This window comes from Atractosteus spatula, chromosome 7 (assembly GCF_055471065.1).
Source record: "Atractosteus spatula isolate fAtrSpa1 chromosome 7, fAtrSpa1.hap1, whole genome shotgun sequence".
NCBI lineage: Eukaryota > Metazoa > Chordata > Actinopteri > Semionotiformes > Lepisosteidae > Atractosteus > Atractosteus spatula.
Window position 1 is genome coordinate 49757929 of NC_142712.1, and position 22836 is coordinate 49780764.

At 47.6% G+C, this 22836-nt stretch overlaps 1 protein-coding gene across 1 annotated transcript; it reads left to right on the forward strand.

Annotated features, from left to right (window-relative positions):
* The first annotated feature begins 2693 nt into the window (after positions 1-2693).
* On the forward strand, positions 2694-22695 carry strc1 (stereocilin 1). Its single transcript, XM_088920936.1, has 28 exons — positions 2694-2850; positions 3322-4149; positions 4555-4579; positions 5217-7236; positions 8102-8167; positions 8331-8441; positions 9104-9258; positions 9597-9783; positions 10041-10156; positions 10853-10982; positions 11221-11406; positions 12393-12431; positions 12816-12986; positions 13199-13339; positions 14220-14281; positions 15089-15224; positions 15391-15479; positions 15679-15814; positions 16367-16563; positions 16957-17047; positions 17139-17325; positions 17587-17762; positions 18041-18196; positions 18686-18828; positions 19591-19739; positions 20912-21009; positions 21413-21563; positions 22601-22695. The coding sequence occupies exons 1-28, from the start codon at positions 2694-2696 to the stop codon at positions 22693-22695; spliced, it is 6198 nt and encodes a 2065-aa protein (XP_088777062.1).
* Positions 22696-22836: the final 141 nt, after the last annotated feature.

Sequence of the window (22836 nt, forward strand, 5' to 3'; positions counted from 1 at the left end):
CTTGTGAACGTGGTGGCGGGGCTGGAGGGAGAGACCGAGGAATCTCTTGAGAACGTGTATTGCGAGTGAGGTTTACAGTGCACGGTGTCAAGAAGGAATTCTCCTGGTCAAGCTGTTGCTCATTCTGTCATCTCTATCGCTAATTCCAGACCGTCTTCCACATCGATTGCATGTCACTTGCCTGCTGGTAAGCGCCATGTCATCTTTTGTTACGTTTTTTGTGCTTCCTCCGGCCTGCGAACAGGAGGCACTTCTTGACACAAGGGACGTGGGAGCGTAGGACAAGCTGTTCAGCCGTGTCGTTCAAGAATATCACCTGGCTGTTTTTTAAGAAACAGCTGGTTGAGAGCCTTCAGTAAATTACCTACGATCCGCTAAACTTGTTCGGTGGGCCGAATTTTCGCCTCTTGTGCGTAACGTTGGTTCCTCATAGTGTTTCACAATGCAGTGGCTTCAACAGCTAGGCCGATCGGGGCAATAGCGATTTAAAAGATCTTCGCTAATAAGACCACAAAAGTACGGAAGCTTATTAGCCCCTCTGAGGAAGAAAAAAATACTGCGTTTATACGAGACAGTAATTGTGTTTGTACGAGATAGTATTGCGTTTAAACGCAATAGTTAATTTGTGAACAACATTGCCTCCTATAATATTCATATATCTTGCATTACATATGCAATAAAAGCGTCCCATGCAACGTAGCACTGACTTAAACCACAGAAGAGCATCGTCACACGCCTCTTGTGGGGCGGAATTGTAAAGAAGCACGTGTACTGTCTCAGGTGTACATGAAGTGCAACACCCCGTCAGCGAGCATTCCTGGCTTAACCGCGTTCCTATCACAAGTAGAAATGATAGGGCGATATGAAACTGTACTGTACATAGGTTTTTGCCTACTCTTTAAATATTGACCAGGATACACCTGCAGTGACTTGACAGTAATCAAAAATAATTCTGTAATCAAAAAGACCTGTCTCAAATGAACTGCGTACAGTATCTGTTATCTTGTTCCCGGGAAATTTCGGACGGCACTTTTACGGGTACTCACTTCAAGTTTCAGTAGTTAGGTTGTAAAGGTTTGTTACATGCTGAAAGGAAAAGAGCCACAACGACTCTGCTGTGGACCCTTCTTCAGCCCTCTTCACACCTGAAGAAGGCTCCACACCTGAAGCGCTGTGGCTCTTTTCAGCATGGATTAAACATTTAACTCGTTCCTTCCTTGCAGGTTGGCTCTCTGAATGCCCGCTCGTTCTGCGCTCTCCACCAGCTGACAGCTTGGCGCTCGCCGGTTGCGTGATGGTCTTCGGTCACGTTAAATTTTTACCACCGTTGGTCACGCTGTGCCACTCGACACCGTGGACACAGAAGGAAATGTGTTCAGCGCCACCAGAATTGTGTTAACCGACACCCAGGGGGCTGTTTTTGTTTCTTAGTGTTAAGCAAATAATATGGTGCTCCGGGAAGCGATACAAGAGTATCGATAGACCGTAAAGGGCTCCCTGTCGTTGTCATTCACGGTGTGAGTTGAGCATTAATCACCTTAAACGTCTCATCGGTGTAAATAGGTAGCTGCCTTAACGCGGAAAAGTACCGTTTTGTTTCCCTGCGATTTGTGTGAGTTTGCACTTCTAGAAAACGCAGTGAGCGTTCGCGTTTACGATTTTAACGCAAAACCGACTGAATACGTGAGTACCATGTTCTGGCTGCGTTCTCTTTTATAAGATAGGATCCCATTATTTGCCATAAACAATTTCTTGCATTAGGAATTGGTCTTTTCGCATTGCAAGCTATGTATTATTAGTGGTGGTAGCTGGATCTACAGTAGGGTTTTATAAATTCCTAAACATTATGCTTGATGGTACGACCCAGCAAGACCCCCTTTAAACATTTACCTGTATTCATTGCTCAAAGCGATGAGTTGGAGCGCCTCTGTGTACTCGGCTACAGTAGGAATGTATAAGGCAGAACATGGGGCGGAAGGATCTCTCCGTTTTTCCACTTGCGGTGCATTTCGGGGCCATTAGTTGTCAGCGAGCGATGGCGAGAAATGGAGCGAGCTGGGAGAGAATCGATAGCCCCTTTGGGTGGCGCTGCGAGGTTAATTCATTTTGGCTCGAAGCGGCATTTCGGCACCGTTCTCTGTCCAGCAGGTATACTTTTCCCGTTATCTGTTACAAACACGACGGGTGTCGGTTACAGAAGCCGTAATGAGACGGGGTATCAACAAGACGTATTAATTTTTCAAAGCCCTCTGCGTTTTATTGGCGAACTTACGTGTATTTCACAGCTCTTAGCCGCACCTATTTTCTGTGCTCTTTTAATTACCCGAGGATAAAGTTGCAGGAGAGGGGACAAGGATAGCCAATTCATCAGCCATTGTGGCGTGTAAATGAAATTGCCCCGGGTGAACTGGCGCAGGCGGCAGTCCGTCGGGGTCGTCGTGGAGAGAACTGGAAGATGCTGGAAGAGTACCGCAAGTCCCTTTTTTTCCCCTAACACCTTGTAGCAATCAAATCTTTTAAAAAGGGATAACACGGAGACCGCGCGTTTAACAACTGCTTCTTGGAATTTCGATGTCGTTTTAAATCAAAAAGGAAAAATGACCAGAATAACGGTGCTAACATTTTGACAGAAAATATTTTTCTTATCTGAATAATAGTCTCGTATTGATATTTTTTTTAATTCGGCAGTTAAAATGCACCCTACACCACCCTTTGCTACTGGAGCGATGCGCACCGACTTCGGGTTGTTTCTGAGTCTACTGGGTTTTTACGTAGCTGGACTTCCGCTAAAATCTCCACAAATGCCGAGGAGAATGGTATTTATCCTCTTAGTCCTGGGTGTCTTTCAAGGTAAGTTCCTGGGGAGATGGAACAGGCTTTTTTTTCCACAATATCTGCTAAAAGATGTTACTCTCACATGATACTTAATGTAACAACATCTACTAAACGTTAGTCTGATGTAGCTGAATGTGGAATCAGTGAATTAATCATGCTTATTAACTTTCCGTAGACTGCAAGTTGCTATCCCTAGCCATTTTCTTCTTTCCCCCTTAAAATTCGAGCCACTGTTACAAATCCAAGTAACTGAAAGTGCGGGAAGTGTTTAAGCATTAAATGTTTCCTTTTGTAACAGATTTGCTGTACAACTAAGATCATGCAGTAAACTGGATATTTTTGCGCACGCGTATTATTCATTTATCCGCAGAAAACCAGCACTCAATTAATGCTATTTTTGTAGATGACGGATTCAATTACCCCAGATGGCTGGTTTCGTGTTAGCACCTTGGACGTGTGTTTTTTTTTTTTAATTCATTCTTACAGGAGGTGTTGGGGGCCAGTCGGAAGACCTGCTAACAAAGCGGGGACACACCGGACTCGCGAACCACAACACGGTGACCAGAAAGGGCGGAGGGGACGCGGGCGGTGGGAGTCCGCTGGAGCGGAGTCTGCGGAGGCTGATGGAGAAGATGGATTCTCCCGACGCGCGAGCCAGCAGAGGACAAGAGCTGAACGGAGACAAGAGCGGAGTGATCCCGGACACGGGTAATCCCTCTTTGGAAGCAACCAAGGAGGGCTTGCAAACCATCCTGACGACTGTGTTTGAGGACACCGACATGGAGATCTACCTCAACGCCCTGAAACTCATGTATACGATTTACCAGCCGCTGTTTGCCGAGCAGGCTCTGGAGGAGCTGCCCGGTGCGCTAGTCTGCGCTCTGCTGGGCAGAGAAGACTGCGGCGGCGAAGCCAGTGATCTAGCCGCGCAGGCATTCAGATATCTGCAGTCGCTCCTCGACTCCATGCAGAGACAGAGCTGCCGCTCCACGCAAGCCAGCAACCTCGGGCGCTCGCTGGTGACGAGTTTCCAGAGCCTCTTTCCTTCGCCTACGCCCGAGTCGCCAGTGTTAGACCGCCTAGCCGATTTCCAGGACAGCCTGCTCACCTGGGCTGGTCTCCTGCCCCGGTTTTTCTCCGCGCGGCTGAGCGACGCTTGGCACGCGTTCATTAAAGTGATCTTTCCAACTTTTTCTAATTACGTCGCCGACGTGCTGGCGTATTTAATCTTGACCCCAACTGGTTATTTGCAAACTGGGTTGGAGATCCTGGTCGATGTTCCCGTTATGGACCAAAATGAGCAGTGCCAGCAAGGTTCGTGAAATCTTACCTGCTTCTGCTGTGACCACTTGTGTGAATGCAGACTAGTACCGTGTTTTAGAACCCGGATCACCTGGTGTTTCATATAGTAATTATAGATTTCCATACGATATTAAAGTTCTCTAGAGAGAGAGGTTTCCCAATAATCTAATAACGTAAAATAGCTTTAAAACCCAAGAAGTACAGCCCATTGCAGTTTTGTATAGATCTTTTCATTTTAAGTTAAAATTCTAATAAGTTATTGAAAGCAGCGCTGAAATAGCGTAATGACACACACTGCATTGAAAGACCTACGTCTTTAAAAAAATCCCCGCTGAATTTTTAAGTGCACGTACAGGATTAATGTCACTCACAGTGCAGTTATATCATTGCCCTTCCTGCTTGTTCTTTTCTGTCTAGGGGACTTGAAACAGCTGCTCATGTGGTAAGTTTCCCATATCATGTTTCTGAATTGACGGTTCCGGTTGAAGCATGCCAGTACCTCACAGCTGTAAACAATATCGACCGAATCCTAGAGCAAATCTTTACTTCATAAGCACTAGGACAGTGAAACACTGGATAGTCATTTTCAAATTTTCCAGAACAGAACACTACCCTCCCACCCACCACCACCGTGCTCTATGGCTACAATGTGGGTAGATATGGTTGACTAGAAATGGGATTTTGGCATGAAATTTACAACAGGCAGATCTTGGGTTGCTTGGATTTTAATTTAGTATGGTCTTCAGGCAAAAGATCATATCAAATATAAAATCTGAATTGTGTGTGTGTTGTATATACTTTTGGGTTTGCTTATTATTACTAATATTTCTAATAATAATCTTAGTCGTATTGAGCAATCATAATACATAGTGTTGTAAATAAATAGATCCTTCTTCAAAATGCAGCCTTCACTACACTTTGCTTTCCACATGTATATCTTACTTGAAACAGTTCTGCAGCACTTAATGACCTACAGTAGTAGCTCGTTTTAGACTTCCCTGCAGTGTTTGATTGATTTCACGCATGCATTTGTGCCGTTGCCTGGGCCAGTTCATGGGACCGTGTGCTGTTTTGCCTAGGGGAATGAGCCACAATGTCAGCTGGAATTTCGGCGATCTGATCCTGGACATTTTCCTGCCATCGGAGCCTCCGCTGTGCAGCTACCCAGCCCCCGAGTGTCAGGCGGTTCAGTTCACACGGTCGCTGCTGCCCAGTTCCCCTCCGGAGGCCTGGAGCTGTGATCCATATAACTTCACCCGGGTCCAGGGAGCCATCTGCTCCTGGCTGCGCCTGGACGGGCAGCCCTCCGCCGCAGTCTCTTCTTTGTGCAAGGCTCTGAGCAACCTGTCTGCCCCCGAGGCCGCGCAGGTGTGGAACAGCGGGTGCAGGAGCGTTCACACCATCTCCTCGCTCTTGTACGGTGGGGTGGACTGCCAGTCTTCATCTCAGCTAGCCAGATCCACCCTGAGCCTCAGGGAGCTGGTCTGCCTGTACGCCAACTGGACCGAGTCCGGCCGCGTCGATCCGGCCTCCGTGTCCTTCTGCAGCGAGAACGACAAGGAGAATTTCTTCCAGGGCGTCTGCTATAATGGGAAGCTTTTGCCCCTGCTGATGCAGGATGCAAGCAATGCGTGGCTGTCGGCCTATTGCACAAACTTCTCTGACGCAGATGCGAAAAGGTACTACTGCAAGTACTCCACCTGGGTTCCCGAAACAGTGGACCCTTCGGTGCTGAGTTTCTGCTGGGCCGTGGATCAGGCTGGTCTGGAGAAGGCGCTCTGCAACGATCTGGAGCTGTTCCTCAGAATATTTGCCAATCCTGGTCACGCGTGGCTGTCAATCAACTGCTCTCTTGCAGAGCCGCCCACTGAGGTTCCTGCTTCGGAAAACATCGCTGACCTGTGCCGCTACAGTGAGTGGAAGGAGTCTGCCTCGGTAGACATGGTCACAGTGTCCATCTGCGCGCAGCATGACAGCGAGAATTTTAATCGCATAGTTTGCACAGATGCGAAGATACTTGAGGTTCTGATGAGCGACAAAGAAAACGTCTGGGTTAAAGATTACTGTGCCAGCTATTCAAGTGTGTTTAATAACAGCCATCTCAGCACTGCTGACTGGTGTACGTATGATCAGTGGATGGAGGGGTTTGTGGATCCTTCTGTTGTAGCCCTGTGTTGGCAGAATGACCAGCTGAACTTCAGTAAGAATGTGTGCTGCAACATGGCCTTGTTCGAGAAGCTCAGCTTGGAGCTGCAGAATGAGTGGCTGCTCTCCGCCTGCGGGGAGAACGAGACCAGTGAGGCTGTGGGGCAGGCGTGCCGATACAACGAGTGGAGCCTCCCGGCCGTTATCGACATGACCGACGTGGCTGTGTGCGCCGACTACGACAAGGCGAACTTCACGCAGTGGGTCTGCGCCAACGAAACGCTCCTCCGGAACCTGCTGGCCAACCTCGACAACACCTGGCTCGTGGAGTTCTGCGCCAACCTCTCCGGTTCGGGGAGTGTCTCTAAGCTTAAACCAGCCGAGCAGTGCCTCTACGAGTCCTGGGCGGTTGAACTTCCAGACTCGTCCCTGCTGGCTTTGTGCTGGGACTTGGATCACGCGAAATTTGTGTCCCTGGTTTGCAAAAATTCTTTCCTGCTTTCCTTACTGACTCGGGAACCTTCCAGCTTTTGGGTTGGTACCCTCTGTGCTACGTACAACATCTATAGCAACCAGAGTAGCGGCAACAACACAGAGCCCAAACCGTGCTTTGTTAGAGACCTGGTGAGACAGCTGAACTGGTCCTGCAGTGTAGACTTCACTGCTGTCTGCCAGCAGAGCTCCAGCCAGTTGCGGGGCCTCCAGCACTTTCTTCAGTGTGGGCTGGAGGTGATCGGTCTGAAGACAAACAGCCTCATTACCGAGCAGGTGTCCACAGCATTCGCACAGGCAGCCAATCAGGTTGTGATCCTCCTGGTGGTCCTGGAAGATAATCGTCTGATCTCATTCCACGTGTCGGCGAACATTCACCTCAGCGTGCTGGAGTCTGTCAGGGCTTACCTGGAGTATGAGAAGAACTTCGAGAACAAGAGAGTTCTTCTGCAGTGCTTTGGGGTAAGCAGAGCCCAGACACAACACTATGTATCTGGGCTACTATAGCCTGTACAGATGGTTCTTACTTAGCAAAAATGCATGGTAAATGTGTCAGGTGGCATAGTGGCAAAATGGTTAGCACTTTTGCCTCGTAGTGCTGCGGCCCAGGGTTCAATTCCTGGGGTACTCTCTGCATGTAGTTTGAATGTTCTTGCCATGTCTACGTGGGTTTCCTCCCTAAAGTCAGACGTGCTGCTAGGTTAATTGGCTTTTGGGAAAACTGGACCTGGTGTGAGTGTGTCTGTGTGTTTCCAGTGAAAGAATGGTGTCCTGTCCAGGGTGTATCCTGCCTTGAGCTCATTGCTTGCTGGGATAGGCTCCAGCATCCCTGCGACCTTGACCCTCAGTTGGATGAAGAGGTTAGGAGATGGATGGACATGTAAACAGTTGAATTGACCTACATTTGTTCCCTGCATTTGCGTGTATACCTTGTATGTAAATCTATCTGTACATAAAGCATCCAAATTCATAAGTAACAGTCACAATTTAGATATGCAAGGGAAGAAGTAAAAGGTTTATTCCATGCTGAAAAGAGAAGAAAGGAAACACAACAGCTGTTGAGCCTTCTTCAGGTATGAAGCCTACTTCTTCACACCCGAAGAAGGCTCTGCAGCCGAAACGTTGTTTCCCTTCTTCTCTTTTCAGCATGGAATAAACCCTTTGCTTGTTCCCTTGCAGCCTACGCACACTGACACAGCTACCTACTTGAATAAGTTAGATATATTCATATTTAGATAATTCAGATATTATTCGTATTATCTATTTCAAATCGGTTTCCAGTGTTCTCTTTCTGCATGACTGTCGGTTTGTGTTCTTCTGCAAACAGAACGTCCTGACGAGCATGATGCAGACAGCGCGCGAGGTCTCACACGACGGCTTCTTTCTCATCAAGGTGAGAGCACGGGGATTCAAAACATCCTGGCATCGCCACAGACGAGCAGCTCCCTCGGTGTGGCCCGTGTGGAAACGCCCCTTTTCCGTTTGTGCTCTGTCTTTACGGCTGTTAAAAGAGCTGTCCTCCTGTGCCTCATTTTGGTGTGCGTCTTGGCCCGCAGGAGTACTTCCGGATCCCCTTGAAGAACCTGCGAGCAGTGCTGGCGGCGACAGACAGCACGACGGCCAGGCAGATACTGCAGTATCTCACCAGGAACATGGAGGCTGTACAGGTGAGTGCTCCTGTCTTGCTAAGGCTACCATCCCTGAAGCTTCCACCCACCATTGCCCTGCGGCTCTCCTGGAAAAGGGCTCGTGGGCACGTGTCTGCGCAGAGCCATCAAAAGGTGCTCTCACAGTGCCATACAGAACAAATGTTACAGGCAGCCACTCTTCAGGCCCTCCTGTATGACTAGATCGGTAGGACTAGTTTACACTGAGCTCGGTGGGACTCTGATCTGCCAGCCGTCCCATTCAGAGCCGTAGGGGAGCTGGAGCCTATCCCTGCAAGAGCGGGCACCAGGCAGAGGACGCCCTGCACAGGATGCCACTCCATCACAGGGCACACACAGACACAATGGCGCACACACTCACACCAGGGCCGATTTTCCCAGCAGCCAATTAACCTACCAGTATAGCTCTGGAGCGCGGGACGAAACCGGAGCACTGGGAGGAAACCCACGTACCCACGGGGAGAAGATACAAACCCCATGCAGAAAAGATTTGAACCCAGAGCCACTGCAGTGCGAGGCAGCAATGCTAGCCACTGCGCCACCAGGCCACCCCTGCTCAGACCCATCCCTCCTTTATTTCCAGATGTCAAGATTTTGGTCTAAGCTTCATTCCTGTTCAGTGTCCCACAGATGACTGCTTGTCGCTTCTTGTTCTGACCTAGATCACACAGGACTACCTGAGGATCTTGGTCTCCGTGTTTCTCCAGAAGCACCTCTATGCTGACAGTACCATCTTTGTGGACCTGGCGCCTCTGCTGCCCTATGCCACTGTGCCTGATATCTTATCGCTGCCCCCACTACAGGGCAATACAGATGTGTAAGAACTTCGGTTTGCTGTGTGCTGTTTGCATCACTTTTCTGCAAGACTTTCACCAGGCTAGGCACTGACAGAGACCTCAGGTTGGGGTTGGACTAAGGATGGAAATAGCATGTGGAGTTAGAATTACAGAAATATCTAAAGTGACATTTAGGGTTGGGCTAAGAGATGGGTTTGGGTTAGAGTTACAGTTGGACCTGGGATTAGTGTTAGGGATATTGTTAGCTTAAGGTTAGGATTGGACCTTGTGTTTTGTACTTATTGATGAGCTTTTTAAAGCAGTGCCTGCTATTCAAATGAAGGCCAAGTGTTGACATTCATTTCTCTATCAACTCCAGGCTGAATATCATAAATGCCAACCTGCAGAAGCTTTCTCTCGACCAGAAGAAGGCATTTGGGAAATGGTTCAGCTCCTCCAGCCTCTTCTTAAACACGTCTTCTAATCCCCCGACTTTCATCCAGGACACCGGAGATCTGATAGTGTACCTTCCCTTCAGCAAATTCCAGAGTCTCTCATCTGTGCAGGTAACTAACAACAGCCACGCTGTGAAATAAGCAAACTTACGATACAAACCAGAATGGAACTGAACATGCTCAGAAACCACTGCATGTTACTGCTGTGTGGATCTCTTCATCATCACTGCAAATGAAGAGCTGGTGTCCAGAGAGGTGCACTAGTTAAAGGAAGAGCTAGGTCATGAAACTATGGCTGCTCAGATGCTTTTAGTGGTCTCCAAATCACTAAAGCTGCAGTTGCAATGTGTGATTCTTTCCCGTTTCAGATTTTCAATGGTCTCGACGTTCTCCTGAACAACTCTCTGAACAGCCTGCAGAGTCAGTTTGTGGCTCAGAGCATTCTGAAAGCTTACAGAAACCTGTCTTCTTCTGACATTAAGATGTGAGTGTGTAAATTCAACATTCAATGCTGGAAAAAAAGAAACAGCAAGGTACTGTTATTTTTATGTCCTGAGAAGGAAGCTGTCACAGGGAGGGGGGGGGGGTGCCCAAGTGAGTTCTTTTAAAATGGAATGATGGCTCAGCTGCAACAGCATTTGCAAAAGTGGTGGTTTATTTGGACAGTGCTCCCCACAAACCAACAAACAATTATATATAGTCCAAAAATAACAAGTAGAACAAAAATACACAAAAAATATACAAACCCTTCCTCTAAGAGTTATAAGCCAGGAGTTCCACCACGCTGAGGTCCTATCAGCTACCTCCCTGTGACATTTGGTGGTAGCAGTGGGATTTCTGTCTTATGACTCTTGGTTGGGTGCAAAAGTAGTTGAGCCATCATTCCATTTTAAAAGAACACGTGGGCACCCCTCCAGCCCTCCCTGTGACAGAAGCAAAAAGATCTCGATCTCTGTTAATCTACCAACTTGTGCACTTCATCATCGTGAGTAGTGTTGCATTAATTCACAACTAGGACTTGTATAGCTTTCCCATCAAGCAACTGTGTAAAATAATGAATGCAAAGCTGTCAGTGAAAGTCTGAGAAAAAACATTTAAAAGGGGGAGGTCATTTCTGTCAGATTGGTGTTTTGTTTTTCGCCCTGTTATCATTTTGGATCTGCTCTTTGCTTTCCAAAAGGCTGGGGAACCTGACCTGTTTTGCGAGCACTGTCGATTTACTGGCATACAAAAAGAGGGAGGCCTTCGCCATGATCCAGGAGAATGTGAAGGAGTGTATCCAGCAGGGACTGGCAGTTCCCGGTGAAATGGTAAAACTAGGAGTCTCTGAATCTCTACCCTGTAGCACTGGAAGCCCGCTGGTTTATTCCTCTCAGCTTGTAGGAGAAAAAAATAAGAACGATCAGTAAACCGATTGCATTTTGTTTCATTGTCTTGACGGGTGCTCTCAAGGTCTGCTGTTGTCAAGGCACGCTGTTTCAAGAACAGCATGCTGCGTGATCTCGTCCGTGTGGAGAGCTCTCCTTTGAGATGTTGTGTCTTGTGCAGATCTCGGGGCTGTTCCTCGGTGACAGCTGGCTGCTCAAGAACACGAGCTCTCTCAGCGCGCAGCAGCTCTCGGACCTGGCGGAGCTCCTGCCCTGGCTGGGCCTGCCTTTCCTGCGCCAGCTCTCCTCAGCACAGCTGCTGGCTGCCCTCCCTGCCCTCCACACCAGCCGCTTCACACCTGCGCAGGTGAGTCAGCGCTCACCTCATCATAGGCTCAGTAGTCTTTCACTTGTGCAAAGGTCTTCCCTTGCATTCCTGTCTGCTTCACTGCTTTCCCTCTCCTGTTCTGTGTTTTTAGCCTCCTGTTCCTGTTTTCTGTCTTATAATACTCAAGATCCAGAAAGGAGACGTGGCACTAAAATTCCATTGTAAGTCTTTGCTGCAGCTAAGCCTTAATTACCAAAGTGATCTTTAACACCTGGAATAATTAAGCAATTAAGGATCAATTCAGTGTAATTAGTATATTAGAAGATTCAATGTCTTGTAATGGTATTGAATTACCAAGCTCGGTTTTGTCCAACAAGATCAATGGTAGACTAAAGTAATACATACTGCGGTAAGCATTAATAAGGATAGTTGTGCTCAGCACTTGCAAACATTTTGCTTTGGTAACTCATGATATTGTCGTAGTGTGTTTTAGTAAAACCCAGCGAAACCAAGACAGAGCTTAAGGAAAGTAAATGGCAATGAATGTGAATACCCATGGTATTGGTGACCACACCAGGCTAAATGTCCATAAGAGATTATCTACATGCTGGGGGGGAAAGTGACTCTATATATGATATCCCGGTGAGGGTGAGACAGATGGGCTGTCCGCGCAGCTGTGGGATGGAGACTGACACGCCCTGCTGACTGCTGAGAAAGGCCCACACAGTCGCTGTTTGTTTCCTGTCCCTCCTTCTGATGCCTTTGATTAAAACAGCATGACTGAACCCCGGCTGTTTTTCTCAACACCTCAACACAGCTGACTCAGCTCACTTTGCTATAAAATATAACGATTCTGTTTCATAAAACACAAAAATAAATGACGGTCATCTTCGTTCCCTGAACTTTATTCAGTGTTTGGTCTCTTAGATGTCTATCATTTGAAGTACATGGGAAGATTATAATAATACTGAAACCCTATCGTGTGTAAAATAATGATTTGTATTTTGTTTCTTTTTATTTTGTAGGCCTGGGAAATTGTTGACAAGATCTCGCAGAGCAACAGTGTAGGTGTCGTAAGGCTTTTTGGGGATTTTTTCAGTGCTCTCCCTCTGAAGCTCAGGCTGCTGCATGCAGAGTGTGCCAGAGGACTGATTATTTAAGGACAAGGCCTGGACAAGCTGCTCGGCTTGTGTCTGGGAAACGCGGTGTGTGCCGGTGTCGATTCCAATCTGAAACAGGATGAGCGCAGGGTGTTCAGTAACCAAAACATTTCAACCCTTCAATGGAAGAAGAGGCCCACAGAAGCATCTCGTTATGTCTTTTAGACTTCTCCAGCTGCGTCACTTGGGTTTTTGTTTGCATACGAAAGGCACCGTCCCTGCACAGCAGTAGATGTGTTGAGTTTGAGCACAGGAGTGGGTCTGAGTGAGGGTGCTGTCTCTCCACAGCCGGCGGTGACCGAGCAGCTGTCGGCGCTGGGCTCTCTGATAAGCGGTGTGCGGGTGGAGACACTGCAGTCTCTGCCAGGAGACGTCCTCCTGGCCGCTCTGCCCAACATCACTGCCAACCCAGCCCTGCTCAGCCCCGCCCAGACGAATGCCATCACCGCCAAGCTCTGGGTAAGACTGGCGACGAACCACCCCTCAATGGGTCGCCCACTGCCTTCAGAAAAGACGAGAAAAATCTGGCCAGGATCGACAGCCAGATATGCAAAGAATGCACTCTTATCCTGTGTGATAAAGGACAGGACATGCACTGGGAATGGAAGGATTTAGACAGACGGGTAGAGTGAGCTCTTTACATTCTGGAATGTCTGTCTGTGTGTCTCCAGGGCTCCCAGGAGATCTCGGGCCGGCTGGCCTCTGCGGATTCCCTGCTGCATTTTACAGCCCTCCTGAGTGTGAGACCCCACGCCTCCCTGCTTCTCGCCAACCTGACCACTGCCCGGAAGTGCAGCTGGAACACGCAGCAGGTCTGGTTCCCTGGTACCCCATGTGTCCAGTCGGAGACTATATCTGTCAGGCGAGCTGCCTTCTAAAGTTCAATTTGGGGTTCCTACACATTTTGAGACCTCAATACTTCAAGTGTATTGCACTCCACCGCACAAGTGCTTGCACGCTGTTGGCCGTGCACTGGACCCTCCCACTTACAAGACACTCACACGCCCCGCAAAGCTAAACCTCCCGTCAAGCAATACGATGGGGAGAGACAGGAGGGACGAGGGTCTTTGCTAGGAGACATGTCACTGCAGCAACCACCTCATTGCTGTTCCTTTCATCTCGGCAGGGCGAGGTCTGGGCTCTGTGCCGTCTTCATTTCCTTAATTAAGTGTTGAATTATTAACGAGCAGGTCAGGGCTGCTTTAGGCTGACTGGACCAGGAGTGCCTCAGTACGCTGCCTGTTCCCTCACGCTCTGATCACAGAGGAGCAGCAGTTAACAAAGCGTGCTCCATCAGCTGTAACATGTCAGCCCTTTAACAAGCTGTACGTCTAAGCTGGCTGGGGAAGCTGGTTTATCCTCTCTTAATCTGCATATTAGACTGTCTGTGCAATTAAACCCCTTGCATGCCCCTTAGCTTCCGAGCCTACAGACATCTGACAGCGAAGTGGAAACCGATCAGATGAACATAACAAATCACGCCAACGAATCTCGTATGGACCTAAAATAGACAGGGCAGCTCGACATTGCGAACGAATGAGCAGGGCCTGATGCCAATAGTCATGCCGAAAGCTAAACATTATCCCATGGGTGCTGTCAAAAAGTGGAGCGCTCTGTAAACGCACACTTAAATATGGGTGGGTCTTTTCTTCTTAAAAAAAATAATATTAATAAGAAAATTTTCTTTTCCAGGCCAAAGTGCTTTTTAAAGAAGCCCTGAAGACTCTAGTGAACATGTCTACAGATGATTTCTTGTAAGTTGAATACTGCACTGCAGAAGATAAAATAGAGACAGATTAATTTTTTAGTCTGCATTGTTCAGCCCTGTGAGCTCATATATCGCTGTAGGAAGAAGTGACAAAGCAGGAAGCCACTGTAGCAAACGGAAATTGTCAGTCTGGCCTACAGGAGACAATTTGCACAACTATAAGATGGACTGAAAATTGAAGGTGTGGTTTTCTTTAACAAGGAAAATGTGATGTCTGTAAAATAGATCCATTGATAATTCTGCCACTGGCCAGCTGGTCCACCTGAGTGGACTGCACCCCATCTGTCATGTCCTGTTGAGATAGTGCCCTACTCTGTCCGTCCAGTCACACGCGAAGTCTGCTGAGCGAAGAACGATAAAGACCTTTTGTCACCGCTCACTTCTTGCAGGGCTCCCACAGATGGGGCTGGTGGGATAGCTCCTCATTTATCACGTGCATCGGTTTCATGAACTGCATCAATCTTCATCATCTAAGAATTGCGAATCGTACTGTGCTCTCCACACATTAACAATGTTTCTCCTTATTAAAAATCCAGTTCTGCTAATAGCTTTTGTTTTCTAATTAGCCACATATTTAATAGAGCATGATCATGTGTAACACAGTCTCAACAGATTTGGACAATCCTCTTCACACGTGTGGGAGGCGTGACGTTGAAGTTAAAGATGAGGCTTTGGAAATCTGCATCTTAAGCTGGGTTTCCTCTTTCAGAAACTGGGTCGTTAAATTCAAGTTAGTGTTTTTTTGTGTTGAAAGTAATCTGTGGCTGTCTGTTGTGTGTGTGTGTGTGTCCAGACGTCTGGGGACGGTAGTCCAAGGAACTGACTGTGGATCTCTGAGACACCTCTTCCTCTCCCGGCCTTCCTCTTCTTCGATCAGCACGATCCTGACCTTTCTGAGAGATCTCCCTGTCGACCTTCACACCTCAATGGTAAGTACAATGACCTGTGAGCCCTGGGCTCCGTCCTTAAAGTAGGAAATCCCCAAGCAGGCATCTCTGCGTGAGACTTGTATTTTAATTCTTGAGAACAGGTTTCAATGATCTTTGATCACAGAACAGTTTACTTATCCCTGTCTCCCTGCCACCTACCCATCAGAAAAAGTGCATCAATGAGGAGCTGTACAGTTTCAACTTCTTCCCGGAGCTGCTGGGGAAACTGGGCAGTCAGATAGCTCTGGAGATTTCGTGAGTCTCATCTCTTGCCTGTTTTCTATTTTGCTTTATGTGACACTCATAGATTTTGACATTTGACTGTGCTGTTTTCCCCATTTGGATTATTTGCTGCGGTTTTCAGTTTTTAATTTGCTCTTTCAGTGTGGTAGCTTGTTTCTCTTTCTCCCCTGCTCTCTCTCTCTCCTTATATCCTCTGTGATGACATCTGTAGGGTCAGCACCATAAAGAACTTCCCTGTGGACATGATGAATACTCTGAAGACGATGATAGTGGAGGCCCCACTGTACTTTCTCCGTTTACCCAACATCAAACAGGTCCTGCTGGTGGACAAGATTGTACAGAGGCTGGTAAGAGCAGTATCAAGCTGTCCTGTTAGTTTCAGTGACGCTGTCCTGCACTGTTTTAACTGCAAGGGGGTTTGTGATCTTCAATTTTGCACATTCCTTTTCACCTTTCTATACATTAAGGTTTCTTTCTGATAGTTATTTGATAAAAGCTGGTCACTGTTTTTCTACTCATTGTCACTGTAGTTTGTATTTAAGAAAGCAATTACCTTACTAACTTTGATTTCCTATTGTGTCCTAATAAGACCTAAAGCTTCCCACTATAAAATCAGAAAATGTCTTAAGGATGGCAGAATTCCAACTTCAAGAGTGCTTGAAGTTTCCAAATTGCTTTTCTGTAAATGCGTGATGTGTGTTTTTCCTTTTTTGAAGAAGGTGCAGTAAAGTAACAGTGATGAACATAAGTCCTGAAAATGACCCAGTGTATTGACTGTGCTATACCATGGGTTTGTAAGTGTGTGGCTGTGTTCTATTGCATCTGCTCTTCGCTGTGCTGTTGCAGGTGATTGTGCAGAGTCATACAGGGATGCTGTGAGCACGTGTGCTGTCTTGCAGGGCATGCACACGGGGGAGTTCTCCAAGGACGAGTTTGAATCCCTGGGCGCCATGGCAACCTTTGTGGTGGACGAAATTTTTATCCAAATCAACCGGCAGTATTTTGTGGAAAACATCGAGCACATCAGGGGCTTCTGCTTCGATAAGAACAAGAAAGAAATCGTAGGGAGGATACTGCAGGAAAATGCCACTTTTGGGTATGAAATCTCACGATGAATAAAAAGAAAGCCTTGGGCTTTTGGGTTGGACTTTGCCTGCAGGAAGCATCAAGCTAAACTCTGAAAGCATCATTTTGATAAGAGGTTTGTGTGAGGAGCTGAGTAACTGTGAGCTGCAGAGGACCGAGCAGATGTTATTTCCATGCTGTGTTCACACATCTGAAGAGGCACCACAGTCAAAATGTTGTGCTTTTCTTCTTTCTTTTTACTTTGCATTCTGCTGTTAATATCATCTTATTCCTATATTAAGGCTACAGCTAATTACTATGCCCTGATTGGATAAATACTGGGTACCAGTAATTCACCTCCTTCTCTTGATTTGTGTTTTTGTATTGCAAAGAAAGTCCCACTGACTATTCTCTGTCTTTTAAGGCCCATACCGAGCTGGACATCACAGACACTGGATCAGGTGGACAGATTTGTTTTCTTCCTTCCCAGAGCCACTGTCCAGAAGTTGCCCCCGGTAGGCAGAGAGCCCTCACAGAGGAAATATGAATCAGAGCCTTTTACGTGTGTGAATGGGCCATGCTGACCTCCTTGTGTCCTTTTCTCAGATGCTGATGACCCAAGAGAGGATAGAGAGGTTGTTTTTGGGCCAGCAGAAGTGGGAGAGCAGTGAGTTTGGCGCCCTCTGTCAGCAGAACACAGATGCATCGGATCTGCGAGCTGTTTTCGAGAGTCAGCAGTTCATACTTCAGCACTTTCTGGGCTTCCTGAGACTTGGAAAGCTCTCTAGGATAAGTAAGCCAACATAGCCTGCAACAATTGGTTATTTCTCTTCTTTTTTAGTTCAGTGCATTTTTCAATAATACCGAAATATTTGTTTCCTTTGAATGGAGAAAGTAGTTACAGTATGTTGTTTAGAACATGTTGCTAATGCCAAGGCTTCCTGGTTGAACCTTGGTTTCATGATCTTTTTACCCAATATACCAGTGGGTGGCACCCCTCTCTCATCACCCTCCCATGCATGTGTAATGTCAGCGATGTCTATCTCCCTGGCAGCTCCGACTCTGGTGCCCAGCTGTGAGAGTCTGCGTGCCACCCGTCCCTCAGCCTGGAGTGTGGACAGCCTGACCAGCATGCCTGCCGAAGCATTTGTCAACTGCCTTGAGCTGATTGGCCAGGAACCCTTCTTCACGCCCTATGAGCTCACGGTGCTCCTGAACAAGGTCAAACAGGTAAGGGAGTGAGTGAGCAGTCACACAGCTAGAGCCCACTCACATTCGAGCTCCTCAGCAGGGAATAGACACAATTCACTTAATTCTCTCAGTTAAAAGCCACCAAGAAGTCGAGGAGTGTCTCTTAGAATCAGGGCAGAAATCTCATTAATGGTTGCTTGTTACAAATAAGATTTTTTTGTGAGGCCAATCCATTTAGAAGCTCACTTTAGCTCCTCCTAAGACTTTCATCTGTACCACAGCATCGCTGTAGCTCCTCTGGTTCCCTGTCCCTGCAGATCTATGGCCCTGCCTCCTCCTTCTCCCCCAGTGTGGTGGCCCAGCTGGGCTACCTGGCCGTCCGGCTGACAGATGACGAGCTGAGCCGCCTGACCCTGTCTGACCTGCGCACTGTGTCTGCCCTGGGCCAGGTCGACACCTGGAGCCCCAGACAGGTACATCTCGCACGGGCATGTTAGTGCTGGGGTGTGTGTACGTGTCCTTGCCAGATCATTTCTGTATTGATACAACAGACAACAACACGCACAACAGACACACTTTGTCATTTTCTTTTTTTCTGTCTCTACTTCTCTCCTTCTCTGTATCTGATTGTGGAGGTTTTATGCATATATATTTGGCTTTGGAGAGCAGTACAAACTGCTTAGTTGGGAATCTTTTGCCTTTCTGATTATGCTTATTGTTGATATGATAGGATATTCTTTTGTACTGGCTTAGTTTAACAAGGAATCTATATTACTATTTTTTTCTGCCTCTAAATTAACTATACAGTTAAAGCCATCTGCTTTTTCCCTTGCTGGCCTTGCCTGGTTGAAAGTTGTAGACATAAAGCATCAGTGTCCTGCTAGTTTATGTAGGAAGAGCTGGACAGCGTCAGTGTTGTGAGAGTGCAGGAAAGTGAGGCTGCTCCACCCTCTCTCCCACAGCTCTCAGTGCTCTTCGGATCTGTGCTCAATTCTACCAAGCTAACAGCCAGCAAGCTGGACTCCAACACGCTGGTGGCACTGGGGTACATCGTGTGTGGGATTAAAACTGCTGACATGACGACCCTCAACCCAGTGGAGTTCAGGTAGGGCAGAGGCACCGGCTCAGTACAGAAGCAATAAGAATGTCAGATGGGTATATGATGAGAACAAACCATTAGACCACAGGAGAACCTCATTTCCTTAGAGACAGCATGACCGCATTGTATGGACAGGGCTTATTATGTCACCTAAAATTAAGTGTTATTAAAGATTTCAAATAATCTTTGTTTGCCTTGACCAAGCAGCCTGTAACCTGTCACAGAAACTCCCACATGAAAAGACCACCAGGTCTTCCAAGGCTGAGATCACAATCAGGGGCTCATTCCTGTGACAACAGGCTGCTTGGTCAAGACACACACAGATTATCAGAAATCTTTAATATCACTTACTTTTAAGTGCAATAATAGGCCTTGTCCCCACAACATCTATCAGAGCATCCAGCTGCATAGAAAAAGCTGCAGTTTGAGTGCCAGTATGGAGCCACGCTCAACATGTTTCAGTTTCTAAAAAATTGATTTATGCTCCAAAGCTCTGAATTATGTGGTGATTTCGTCTTGCAATGGAGGATGCTGCCGAGCCAATTGCCCAAACACAAAGAAGGTTCAACACTTCATCGAGTTCATGTAATCTTTTGCAAGTGGCTTTGAAAACTGTGCATGCTTCCTTGACTGGAGTCATTGACTGGGTTACGCTGAGGGTACGGTACGTGAAGCCAAAGTGAAGAGGGTTTGGCTGTGAAATGCATTGTTTAAGACGTGCTTAAGCCACTGCTACAAGCTTAAAGAGTCTGTCTCCCTCCCTGACAGTAAGGCAGTGCTGTGGATCGGCCGGATGAACCTGCCCTGCTCAGAGCAGCAGCTGGGCTCACTGGTGGGCCTCCTGTCTCAGGCGGCGACGTTCGGGCCCATCAGCTCCTGGGGCCCCGAGGTCTTCATGGAGATCGGCTCGGTTGCAGGTACCCGCTACTTCCCTCACGCAGCCCCCGCGGGCCAGCCCGAAGGAGCCCCCGCACTCTCGCTGCCATGGAGCTCCTTCGTTGGCTTCGCCACTGGAGCTGGAGCGAGGCCTTGGTTCTGAAGGCGGTGTCCAAAACGCGTTGCGTCCCGGGTTCCAGCCTCGGTCACGTCACTATCCAATGTGACACAGCGGGCTGGGCGCGGCCGGATGTAGGACCGGGAGTGTCAGCCAGGGCTGTGCTGGCTGCTAGTGACCCTGTGACCCCTGTGACTTCCTGCGCACTTGCACACATGTGATACTTCCTGTGAGGGACATGCCTCTCCTCCTGTGGGCGCTGAGCCTTCGGCACAGGGCTACCAAGCCTGTGACGTGTAAGAAGACAGGTGGTTTGGAGGTTGGCGGGTCAGAGGGGTCTGTCTACACTTCCTTACTGCTTATGTAGCGCTTTTCTGGACACTCCACTCAAAGTGCTCTACAGGTAATGGGGACTCCCCTCCCCCACCACCAGTGTGCAGCCCCACCTGGATGATGTGACGCAACCATAGTGCGTCAGGATGCTCACCACACACCAGCTATCAGTGGGGAGTTCAGTTTATAGACGGGGATTATTAGGAGGCCATGATTTGTAAGAACCAATGGAAAATTTGGCTAGGATGCCGGGGTAACACCCCTACTGTTTTCAAGAAACGCCCTTGGATTTTTAATGACTACAGAGATTCAGTTTTACGTCTCATCCGAAGGACGGTGCCTTTTTACAGTATAGTGTTCCTATCACTATACTGGGGCATTAGGATCCACATGACCCTCGGGGTGAGTGCCCCCTACTGGCCCCACTAACACCTCTTCCAGCAGCAACCTTTTTCCCAGGAGGTCTCCCATCCAGGTACTCACCAGGCTCACACCTGCTGAGCTCCAGTGGGCTGCCAGTTGTGAGCTGAGATATGAAAAACACACAACTGGAGATTCTAAGCAGTTGATTTTCTAACAAAAAAAAAAATCTAAACAATTCTAACTTAAAACAAAAACACGTTGTTCTATTAATTCAGCACATAAGTAATTCCATTAATTTTCCACGGTGTTACAGATAAACTGAGAATATATGTACAATGTCTGCTGTGGTCAGTGGAGTTTCTCAGCTGCTGTCTCTTGCCCTCTGGTGTGAATGAGTAGCAGGTATTCCCGACATGTCCCTGTCCTCACTGGTGAAGGAACAGATAGAGGGAATGACTCCACTGGCCATCTCACTCATCCCCCCGGCCAAGTTCTCCGTAAGTCCTCTCGGCTGTGTTTTTTGGGGAGGTGGGTATTTAAAACTGAGGTGCATGCCGGTACCCTGCATGTACCAGCTGATTGCAAACTAGGTTATTCTTTTTGTTAATTAAAACTTAAACAAGTACCTAAAGATAACTCACTTATTGTCTGGGGTTCTCATCTGTAGGCCTGGAGGTCCACCCCCTAATTAAGTTTTCTGTCCAACCAAGATCTTCATTAGAAAATTAAACTAATTATTTTCTTAACTGTGCCAGCTTAGCATTTCCTGCTCTGAGTTCTTCAGCTTTTGATGTTTTAGGGATTTCCAAAAATCTGACCAGCGGTTAAGAAAATGTCCTTTCCTGTATGAGTGTTGTCCCTGTGTTTCATGACCCTGCTCCCTCTCCTGCCCCTGAGCAGGTGGTGTTCAGTCCGGACCAGATCCGGATGTTCTCCTATGACCAGGCTGCAGCTGTGACCTCCAGCCAGCGCCAAGCTCTGAGCAGCATGCAGCTCACAGCGCTGTCCATGGTGCTGACGCCCTGGGAGGACAAGCCGGTGGACTTCAGGGGTGCGACACACTACCTTACGCTTTATATAGCGCCTCTCACCACAATTAGTATCTCACAGCTATCAGCCAAACTTGTAATAAGAAATTGAATCTCTTGGTCGTTCTCGAAAATTTAGTCCATGGGGAAAAAAAAACCCCACAATGGTCCTCATGTTGACATGGCCTGGTCAATATCTGCTTTGACAATGGCTTTCCAGAAACCAGGAGCAGGGGGATAGCTAGAAATGTCAACTTGGCATATAGCGACAGCAGATGCAGAGATAACCATTCACATCATACTGCTTTACATTGAGAAACTCGTTATGGCCAGATGGAACTACTCTAAGCCTGATTCGTGTAATGGAATGGGCAGAGGTTCATTCCAGGCTGAAAAGCACAAAGAAGACGTTAAATACTCTAAATATCTCAGCTACAGAGCCATCCTCAGGACAGTTCATTTATAATACCTACGAGCACATGCCCCTGGAACAAGCATTCACACTTTATAATGATCCTCAGCACCTTGATACTCATATAATATTCATCAGCACTGAATGTTCACCTGATACTTGTTCACAATGAAGGAGCCGAACGCTGTGCTTTTGTCGCTGATTTCAATAAAGAACATGTGGCTCAGTAATTACATTAGTGTGGCAGTGTGTGGGTTGTCTTCTTCTCACTTCTCCCATGAAAGAGACCTTGCCAAAACAGCCAGACAGATCGTCACGCCCAGAGCCCAGTGATATGAACAGGATGGACTGGTGTGTCACTCCAGAGTTGTAATGGAGCCTAAGAGAAAAGAGCTATGAAGGCAGCTATACTGTAGGACAGCGAGTGTTTTCCATCTTCTCAGACCTGAGCACTTCTTAGAGTGGTAACTTAAATCCTTCACACTGACATGAACTCTCTGGAAATACGAAGCATGTTTGGCAGGTGAACAATAACAGAAACAAATGTCTGGAGAAGGCGGTGTCTGACGTGCTCCTCTCTCTGCGGTGCTGCTGATGTTGATTGCTACCCAGAGTGCAGTTCCTCAGTGTTGCTCTTCTTGTTGACAGGAAGGTCCACTGGACTGTCGCTGCAACCCGCCGCCTCCGTGCTGTTCCTGGGCCTGCTGTCGTTCTTCCTGTCCGGACACAGCCTGCTTCATTGAGGCAGACCTGCGCAGCACTCATGTGCTTGTACACACACTAGCACACACACTCGTGCATACGCACGCACACTAGCACACACACTCATGCATGTACACAAACATGTACATGCACACAAATGCATGTACACACACTAGCACACA

What these genes read in the sequence shown, in the direction of transcription:
- strc1 (XM_088920936.1), top strand. Translation starts at nt 2,694, where the DNA reads ATGCACCCTACACCACCCTTTGCTACTGGAGCGATGCGCACCGACTTC. An exon ending in CTACAGGGCAATACAGATGT is followed by an intron (nt 9,259 to 9,596) that starts GTAAGAACTTCG and finishes TATCAACTCCAG; the next exon opens with GCTGAATATCATAAATGCCA. An exon ending in GCAGCTGGAACACGCAGCAG is followed by an intron (nt 13,340 to 14,219) that starts GTCTGGTTCCCT and finishes TTTCTTTTCCAG; the next exon opens with GCCAAAGTGCTTTTTAAAGA.